General features: G+C 57.1%; 2 protein-coding genes across 3 annotated transcripts in view; one reads left to right on the top strand and one right to left on the bottom strand.

Moving 5' to 3' along the window:
- LOC134169658 (ras-related and estrogen-regulated growth inhibitor-like protein) overlaps window positions 1–855 on the top strand; it is a 3,320-nt gene extending 2,465 nt beyond the window's left edge. Inside the window, 1 exon segment of the mRNA XM_062630410.1 lies at window positions 1–855. This exon segment is cut by the window's left edge and continues 523 nt beyond it. The gene's annotated coding sequence lies outside the window, so the exon portion shown is untranslated.
- A 312-nt stretch (window positions 856–1,167) lies between these two features.
- On the bottom strand, window positions 1,168–8,205 carry PLIN1 (perilipin 1). 2 transcript variants are annotated; one of them, XM_062630395.1, is made up of 9 exons: window positions 7,178–8,205; window positions 6,436–6,494; window positions 5,231–5,429; window positions 5,019–5,101; window positions 4,411–4,663; window positions 4,072–4,262; window positions 3,409–3,561; window positions 2,616–2,849; window positions 1,168–2,041 (listed from the first exon to the last, which is right to left on the bottom strand). In XM_062630395.1, the coding sequence occupies exons 2-9, from the start codon at window positions 6,478–6,480 to the stop codon at window positions 1,667–1,669; spliced, it is 1,533 nt and encodes a 510-aa protein (XP_062486379.1). In that variant the 5' UTR covers window positions 6,481–6,494; window positions 7,178–8,205; the 3' UTR covers window positions 1,168–1,666. The 2 variants fall into 2 exon arrangements, with proteins under 2 accessions (XP_062486379.1, XP_062486370.1); XM_062630386.1 differs by having other exon boundaries at window positions 4,408–4,663; window positions 7,178–8,204.
- Between the last annotated feature and the right edge of the window lie 1,494 nt (window positions 8,206–9,699).

Below are 9,699 nucleotides of genomic sequence, written 5' to 3'. Positions count from 1 at the left end.
CCTTGCTGTCCTCCTAATGCCAGGGTCTGAGTGACCTGCCATACACAGCAGTGCAGCTGAGAACTGTAGTGCCTTAGTGTTGGCTCTGTGATGGGGCAGTCTCTACCCTTTGCTGTACCAGCTTTTTAGGCACCTCCTGCTTTCTCCTTCCGTCCTCCAACACTGGAAACCACGACGTGATTCTGACACAACTCCAGGCAGCATCATTCCCAGCTCCTTCAGCAGGAGCTGTCAGTGAGCAGGTAGCTGCTTCTGCCCAGGTGCCCGGCTCCTGGTTCCCCTACTCCTACTCTGGAATCCTTATTCCTGTTTAATGTTTGTCAGGGACCTCTCTGGTACCCCTGGAGCACCCATGAGCTGGCCAGGTGGGGAGTTCTCTATCAGGAAGCCACGGGCAGTTCCCACATGTACATCACCACGTTGGGATGTCCTCATAACTGGCTGACCCCAGAGGACCTCAGTGGGACCCCATCCCACCCGTTGTGCTTTAGAACCATCCTGCTCATGGTCCTCTCTCCCACAGCCTTTCAGTACTTGCAGCCATTTCCCCTGTGCAAGCACCGTATGGGCTGTGCCTGGGAAAAGTCAGGCGTGTGGCTTGTTCCCAGGACTGGGATTGCACCGTGTGCCTTCCCAAGCTGCTCCATCTGTAGGTCTGCCTGTCCCTGAGGAGGAAGGGAGGTGGGGAAAGGGGTCGCTGGGCTCATCGCCGAACCCTTCAGCTGCTGGGAGGCTTTTTCCTGCCTCTCCCCAAGCCCCTTCCCCTGGGAAGGCAGCGTGTCGGGACAGGGTCTGTGTGTGCAGTGCAGACACTGGTGTCTGCTGTGAGATGCAATAAATTGGTTTTGGCAGGAAGCCCCCGGCTCCTTGGGGCTGTGAATTTGTACTTGGAGCATGGGAAGAGACACGTAGTGTGCTGGGCATGAGCACCCGCCACCGCTGCTGCTGTGAGGATAAGTTTCCCTTGGCCCTGGGTTGGGTGTCTCACCCCACTCTGCTCCCTCATTTTGTAGGCTCACGCTATCAAAGCGGGTGAGCGGCAGGTCGGGAAGGTTTATTATTTCAGCGGATACAATGACGTGTTGTGGGAAGCCAGGGGTCCTGTGGGAGAGAGGGGTTCCATTTGTTCTCACTGATCTTCTTTCTGAGCCCACCATCTCTGGGCTTTCCGACTCATGAGTCTTCCTGGTCAGTGGGGACCTTCATGGAGGAGCAATCTGTGGCCAAGGGATGAGCCCTGCAAAGGGGGACGGAGGAAGGAGGGATGGGAGCCAGGTTTGTATGGTGATGTTTGGTGGCTTTGCTGTTCTTGCTCTGTTTCAGTTTCAACATGTAGACTGTCTAAAGTCCGCACCATCTGCTTAACCAGGACCAGGTCAGAGCAGTGCCAGACCCGACTGGTCCCTTTTTTATGGTCTCACTGCTCTTTTTGCATCTCCTTCAGCTTTCTGATCCCACCTCCCCCTTCCTTCTCCTTCCACCAACAGGGCTTTTGGCTGCCGTTATTCCCCCACCCTGGCCCCAGTGCACTCCATGGCACATCTACCACTTCGAGCTCCCATCCCACTACAGGGGTGTGTGCAGGAGGCTGGCAGGGGCCCGCGAAGCGTGCTGGGGAGGAGGGTGGATTAGCGCAGGGCTGGAATGCGCTCATCCTCCCCATGGCTCAGTCCTTCTTGAAGGCAGGACTGTAGAGGCCGGTGTAGTAGGGCCGGCTGTACATGGGCTCGGGGCTGAAGCGGTAGGAGCCCTCGCTCACGCGCCTGCTGTAGGGGGAGAAGGCGGATTTCCGCGGGAGGGGACACTCGGGCTCGAAGGCAGGGCTGCGGTAGAGGTTGTGCCGCAGGAACAGGGGGTCCTCCAGCCCCAGGAAGGAGAGGGGGTGATGGCCGCGGTACAGCCGCCAGTCCCCTCTCAGCTGGGCTTTCTCCTCAGCAGGGGGGGTGGCAGGCTTGGCCTCCTCTTCCTCCTTCTGCTCCTTCTCTGCGCTGGGCTTGCTGCTCCCGGCTGCATCCTCTTCCTTTGCTGACTGCCTGCGGAGCTGAGAGATGGGGTGAGCACACAGCCAGGCTGTGCCTGCCAGCCCTGCTCTGCCCCCCCTGGAACTGGGGAGCCTCAGGACAAGCCAGTTTGCCCCCAGAGGGGTCTGCAGTGGAGGGGAGCAGGCAGCTGCGGTGGAGAGATGGTCCCAGGGGAAGCAGTGGGGTGGAGGAATCAGAGAATGGTTTGGGTTGGAAAGGACCATCCAGTTCCAACCCACTGTCATGGGCAGGGACACCTCACACTAGACCGTGTTCCCCAAGGCTCTGTGCAACCTGACCTTGAGCACTGCCATGGATGGAGCAGGAAAGGAAAGGGGACACAGTCTCAGCCTGAACTTCCCAGGAATCTGTGGTCCCACCCTGGCTTGGGCATGAACCGTGTGAAGGTGCCATCATTGGCCAGCCTGCTGGCTCTATGGGGGACTCACGGTCACAGCTTGGGAGATGCTCAGGAGAAGAGTGGGACTGAGGTGTCCTGACAGCAACCCCATCTCCCTGCTCTGGTACCTGCTGGAGCTCTGGGAGGACGTTGGACAAGATGGGGTTTGCTGGAGATGGATGGTTCAGACTCACCGGCACGTAGCTGTACAGGGTGCCCAGCAGATGCTTGGGGGCACTGACAAGGGTCCCCCCAAGAGCATCCACCGTCTCCATGGCCTTGGACAGCCTGCGGGGGGTGAAGAGGATCAACCCCTCTGCTGCATCCCAGGCCACCGCCGGGACCTTCTTCACGCTGGAGATGCCAGAGGCGCAGGCGGATTGCAGGTTGTGAGCCATGCTGCCCACCAGCCCGGGCTCATCCCCTGCCTGCGGGAGGAACCAGCTCAGACACTGGCCCCTCCGGGCACGCAGGGGTGTCCCTGTGCTCCCATCCCCTCTGCAGCAGGGTCGCTCCATGTATCCCCCACTCCCCGGCCCCCAGGGACCCTCTGCCCCGGGCTGTGCTTCCGCTGCAGGCAGAGGTGAAGGGCAGTGACCCCAACCTGCTGCTTCCCGTCCCCATGTCCCAGCGGAGCTGCTGCTGGGGACCGTTCCCAGCCCCGCTGGCTCACACCATCCCTTGCTGTAGGGACGATGGAGGGGGAGTCTCGAGTGCAGGAGGGAGCTTGGTGCTGACACCCTGCAGCAGCAAAAGAGTCTTGAATATACAAGGAATATACAAGCAGCAAAGGGGCCTTGAGGATTCAGGGAAGGGGAAGCTGCTGGGGCTGTTCCAACTTCCCTTCACCTCCTCCAAGCTGCAGTTCAGCAGGGATGAGAGCCTTGTCCCAAGGGTACGGTGGGAACATCCCCCTTGCTGGCATGGTCCACGGGCAGGAGGATGCTTTGAGGCACCCCTACCTCACTGCTCCCCCTTTCTCCATACCTCCTTGCTGTGGTGGTTGTTTTTCTTCCCTGCCTTCTCCTGCTTCTGCTCTGGCACCTTGCTTTGCCGCTGGCTCAGCCGGTTGGTTGTGGTGCTGCGCCCATCACCATGGGCCTGCGGTGCCTCAGGTACACTTGGCTTGGCCAGGCTGCCCTGGAAGAGGAGCAAAACTCCACTGCTCAGAGGGAGCTGGTAGGTTCCATCCTGCTTATCCTGAGAGTTTCAGGGGGGGTCTGGGGTGTTCAGGGAGTAGGAGGGTCATTGGTGCACATGAGAAATGATCCTGAGGGCAACAGGGAGTGCTGGGGTATTGGCACAGGCCAGGGAAGGGGATCCCATGGCAGCACTTGGTGTGAGAGGAGAGGCACCTCCTTTACCCCATCCTCTCTGGGTCCCTGCAGGGGCTTTCTGCTTTAGGAACTATGTTATGGCAAGGCCATAAATCAACAGTGTACACTGGGAGCTGGCTAAAAATAACTTGTCCTGCTAACACAGCACAGTGTGTGTGAATGCACTGCGGGAACCGCCGGCCCTGGCTCCTCCTGCTGAAACAGCAGTATCCACCCCCTGCTCTAGGATGTGCTCCAAGGAGCCTGAAATGTCCCATCTGGAACCAGAATCAGCCCAAAAGAGGGTATGGGGGAGCAGGAACCCGGCACTCACCACGATGGGGATCCACGTGGCCAGCTCCTGCCCTTTGGCTTTGGCACGCTGGAGGCCATGGGTGGTTTGCTGGTAAGCACGGTGGGAGGCAGTGCTAACCAAGGTGCCAATTCTGCCCAGGGTGCTGGGAGCGCTGGGCTGCTGCTGGGACACCTTTGCTGCTGACCCACGTGGATCTTTGGGCTTCTGATCTAAAGGCAGAAGAGAACTGGATGGGGTTACATCCTGGTGGAACAACGCTCCTAAGCAACCCTATGACAAAACCCAGGGACTTCCTCCTGCCACACGGACCCAGCCCTTGCCAGACACCCTCAGGGTGGGTTAGGGCATCAGGACTACCTGCTTCTTCATCCTCCTCCGGCAGCAGGTACTCCATCAGCTTCTCCAGCCCTCCCAGGGCCGTGTCGACCCCGGCGGCTGCCATCTGGCTCACCGAGTTCCTCCTCGTGTACTTGGCTGTTGTCTCCACCGTGCTCTTGGTGGCCTCGTAGCCCTCTGCTGCCAGCTCCATGATCTTATCCACGGAGTTGCCAATGGTGCTTTTGGCGCTTTGGAGAGGGGTGGAGATGGTGCCCTTCAGTTCAGATGCGAGCTGCGGGTGGAGAGATGGACAACAGCCCTACTGGGGTGTGCTTGGGGTGGCATGGGACAGCCAGAGGGACCACAGGGACCTCAGCCATGGCCATGCCAGTGGATAGCTCTGAGAGGGGCATTAACAGCTCTCTCCAGTCAGGGCTGGAGGTAGCTGGCAGGAATGGGACATAAGACGCTGTTGATGTAGATTTGGGAGTACCCCAACTGGTTGGAGCATCCCCTGTGCTGCAGGAGCCCTTGTTTGGAGGTGCTGCCTTGTTTCCCCCTCCATCGCCATCCAGAATCAAGCCTAGAGCAGACATGCTGTGGGCTTAGTAGAAGGCTGGTGGGTCCCAGACTGTCCTATGCCCTACCTTGTCAACGGGGTAGTGGAGGGCAGGGATCTTCTCCTCCAGGTGGTCCAAGCCCCGGCACGCCAGGTTGTTTGCCACAGCAACTGCCTTGGGCGAAAGCATGGGGTGTGTTGGTGAGGAAAGCACCGTGGCCATGCCAAGCACATGCCAGTGCCAGCGCAGTCCCATCACGGTGGGTTCATCCCTGCTGTGTCCCCCCCCTCTGCACTCACACTGGGGCTCCAGCCTGCGCACCACCGGCTCCACGCTCCACATGGCCAAGGCGCTGGCACCCTGCACGCCCCGCTCATAGACCTCGCACACGGAGGCCATGAGCGGATGGGCCTCCTTGGTGGTGGTGTAGGTCCGCTGCAGGCTTTCGCAGGTTGAGCTCACCACCGGCAGCTGCAGCACCCTCTGCAGCACGTTCTCCTGTGGGTGGCAGATGAGCACTGGTTACCAGCAGGCCCTTCTCTGAGGAGCACCCCGTCATCCACACACCAGGGACATTGGTGTGGTGCAGTGACCACAGAGGATGCTGGAGGAGGAGGGCATTTCTTGAGCCACACTGAGCGTCTCGGCACAGCCATGGACCAGCAGGCTGGCTGGGATGCCACAGGCAGCGTCCCCGCATCTCATGCTCCCTCCGGCTTTCTGCTGCTTCTTCCATCTGACCCACCCCTTGCTCCTGTCCTTGGACCAGCAAAGACCAGTGCCTATGTGGTACCTCTGTCCTGTCTGCCTCATCACCACTGTGACAAGTAAGGTAAATGGACCTCAAAAAGGAGAAGGGGAGAGGAACAGGTCTATCCCTGAGGGCATGTGTCTTCATAGGGTGTTCATAGGAGCCCTTGATGTGAGAAGAGGGCACCAGAGCTTTCTGAGGAAGCCAGGCACTGCATCCTGCTAGCAAGGGTGATGGGGGATGCCACGTGTGCTGCCAGTGGCAGGGCATGGCTGGAGGTAGGTCCCTCTTAGCTGGGTGAGCAGGATAAACCTGCAGCTCCAACCCTCTGCTCCTGCTCTCACCCAGTGCCCGCTTGGTGAGCTGAGACAACAGAGAGAGGGGCTGCAGCCCCAAGGGAGGACTGGGGTGAACACTGGCTCATGCAGCAATCAGGAGGCAAGAGCTCTCTTGGAGCAGGAAGCTCAGCTGGCTTTGCTGGAGGCTTGGGGTCCACAGTGGGGACACAGATGAGGGACAGGCAGTGCTGTCAGGCACCACCAAGGGTTAACTTCCTTGATTCTGTACTATTTAATTTCAAGCAGACAAAATGTTTTATCCTTTCCCTTTGCTGATGCTCTATGTTATTGCAGGTAAAGTTCTGTATAAAGAGGTGAGCACATGGGACAGCGTGAGATGTGACTTGTATTCATCTGGCCAAGCTGGTATGTGCTGCCCAGCACCCTCTGCCCTCCCCTCTCTTCCTGCACCCACCTTGGCACTTCCATTCTGCAGAGTCTGGTTCTTCTTGGCTGTCATCGTGACTCACCCACCTGCAAAGCAAAGCCGGGAGCCTCAGACCCTGCTCTGAGGGCAGGACTGGGTTTGGGCTTCCCCCAGTCGCTCCTGCACCCCCCCGAGCACGGCAGGGCCGGGAGCTGGGCTGAGGCATCTCCCGTGGGTGCAATAGATGCAGCATTGCCTAATGCTTGACTTGTTACCAGTTCAGCTGCAAAACCAATGTCTCCACACAGCCCTGCCCTGCTTGTGTGTCTTAACACCCAACAGATGCAAAGTATTAGTTGAGAGGCATCTAGTGTGGAGGAGCTACAGGCAGGATAAATGTCACCGCTGTAAAGCAAGCTTGGAGCAACCAGAATGCTAACAGACGTGCATGGAGGCTGGGAGATGCAGGCTGGGAAGGGACAAGGCAGCAGGATGGGAGCAGAAAGAGGAGCTGCAGGTAGGGATGTGGTGATGTGACTGTACATCCCCCTCCTGAACATCTGCAGCTCTGCAACTCGCAATGCCAGTGCAGCCCCAGCTCCATCCAGTGGGCAAAATCACTGCAAAACACCCATCTCCAATGCTCCCGGTGGGCACCAGCACAAAGCACAGCTCCAGCTCCCAGCCATGGGTTCCCTTTCCTTAGCAGCAGATGACATTCAGGAGGTTTAGGGATAGCAGCTGATCTCCCCATCCCACTGAAACTGTCCCGGTGGGACACACTACTCACCGAGGGGCAGCCCGTCCCCAGCAGAGCAGGAGCAGAGGGTGCTGGCTGCACTGTCCCTTCACCCTGGTCCTCTGAGAGTGATGCACCGAGTGCCCCAGCCACTACCACCACCAGGCCCCACCTCCTGGTTGCGTGGGGTTTGGGAGCTGGAGCCTTGCAGTGGGAAGTGGCCAAAGAGCTCCATGAAATCACTGTAATTTGGAACAAATGATGGCAGAAAATCCCCTTTGTTGTCCTCCCTGCAACGCTGGGGCCCAGCTGGGATGCACCAGAGTTTAATGCGGCTCCATCAAGAGAAGATGAGAAGAAGCTGCCCTTGGACCTCACCACCTCAAAAGCAACAGATGAGCAGCCAGGGAGAAGGTGAAGAGTCAGGCAGGGTTTCCACAGAGGTTAAACCCTTCCTGTGTTTCTGTAGCCCCTGTTACGCCCTGTGGTGGACCAGGATCCTGCCCTGTTGGGAAATGCAACACAGACCAAGAACATAGTTTCTCCCCAGGTGAGTTCACTAAGCAGAAGGAGCGGCAGGTGGACATGGGGGACACATCCTGCATAGACCAGTCTGGTTTGGGCAAGTCCAAGGAAGGGAATTCATTGAGGGTTTTGGTGAGGAGGCTTTTAGGTGGGTCCTAGGTCAGACACTGCATTAGGAAAACTCCAGGTGTTTGGAGTAGACAGACATGGAGCTAAAAAATCAGGTTGGAAGTGGAGGCCACCTCATCCAGCTCTTGTTCAAAGCTAGACCAGGCTGCTCAAGGTCTTGTCCAGTCCTGAAATCTCCAAGGATAAGATCCCCATCTCTCTGGGGCCCAGTTGCTGTGCTAACCATACTCATTTTTCCTTATATCCTGGTGGAATTTCGTCTGTTGCAGTTTGTGCCTGCCATCTCTTACCCTGGCTCTGTGCACCCCTGAGCAGAGCTTGGGCTCCAGTCTCTGCTGGTTCAGCATGTGCTCTGTGTGCCTAATGCCTTACCCTCACAGTGATCCTCTGCTGGAGTCAAGATCTCCCCTGTGCTGATGGGGCCAAAATGGGAGATGGATCCCCAGATGTGCTTCAAAGAGAGGAACAACTGCTCCCCCTGACCTGCTGCAATGATCCCACTGCTTCTGCTCCCTGCCAAGGGGATCAGTGCAGATGATCCAAGGCTGACACAAGGCTGCTTTGTGTCCTGGACCAGCCACCATGAGGCAGGGAGATGCTTGGCATGCTGCTCAGCATCGGAGAGGCCCAGGCAGCAGAGCCAAGTCCTTGAACAGCCCCTGTGCAGGACACAGAGGCATGCACCCAACATAGCTCCACGGCTCCCTTGAACATGAAGGTGGGACATTTCCAGTGCATGGGAGGAAAATACCCCTTTTCCTCCCAAAGAGCCTCAAGTTTGCCTCCAGCCCAGGGCTCTGCCAAGCTGGGCACAGAGGTGAGTGGCTGTCCTGGGCTGTCTCCAGCTCAGCAGTCACTGCTCTCCAGACAGCGGGACAAAGGGCAGCAAACATTTGCTCTCTTGGCACTGGGACTTTTTCCATCCCTGCTGGCCTTGCTCACAGTGCAGGGGGCATGCCAACCTTCCCTCTGCCTTGGCTGGAGCCGGGATCGATGTAGCCTTTGCCCTACTAATGCCTTTGCTCATCCCCTCCCCTTCCTCCAGGGCAAAGGCTGTGCCAGCCCTGGCTCTGCAGTGCAAAGGTACCATCACCTCCACCTCGAAACACGTTGTGTTTCTGCAGGCAATAGCAAGAGCTCACCACATCAGCTGGGTGCAGGGAAGCTGTTTTATACCCTTGTCTCTGCAGTCTGCTCCATACCCATCTATACGCTATAGCCAGATCCCCACAGACCTGCAAGGTACCTTTACACCTGGGTCTGGAGGGGTAACTAATTCATTTCCATGCCCTATGGCAGTATCGGCACCCCCTAAACCGCTGCTGGTAGATGTCAGTCCAGCTTCTTCTTCAGGACTGCCTTCCTGGGCAATCCATTTAGTCTTTTTCAGTTCAAAAAGAAGTGTGGCTTAATTCTCCCTTGCTGCAATATGAATGTATTGCCTCCTGGATGGACTTAAAGACCAATTTATTGCCTTCTTCTTGACACCCTTTTAGACACTTGAAGCCTTCTCACACCCTCCCACAGTCACCTTTCCTCTATAGAACTGGTTCATTTGGTCTCTCCCTGGAGATGTTGGTTTTTAGACCTTGGATCCTTCTTGCCACTCATCTGGGAATCCCAAATGGCTCACTCATGTCTTGAGATACCACACCAAGCATGGTATTAACATTAGGAAGGCCTTGTCTGTAAGTAGATTACTTTGCAAATCTCACAAAGGCCATTCTCCTGTCAACTGTTTCCATTACACAGTGTTATAGAGATCAGTAATTCAGAAGGAAACGCTTGCTCAAACACTGCTGAATGCCATGCTTTGTGCATTGTTCAGGAACTGACATTTTGGAGCTTCCAAGTTTGCATGACTCTTACTGCAGGGAATAGGAGCTAACAGTATGCTTTGTTTTAATGTTATCCTGGCT

This window comes from Pezoporus occidentalis, unplaced genomic scaffold (assembly GCF_034315485.1).
Source record: "Pezoporus occidentalis ecotype Australia unplaced genomic scaffold, CSIRO_AGI_Poc_V1 ctg11, whole genome shotgun sequence".
Taxonomy (NCBI): Eukaryota; Metazoa; Chordata; class Aves; order Psittaciformes; family Psittacidae; genus Pezoporus; species Pezoporus occidentalis.
The sequence above is the reverse complement of the archived record's forward strand: the minus strand, read 5'-3'. Positions and strand labels throughout refer to the sequence as shown.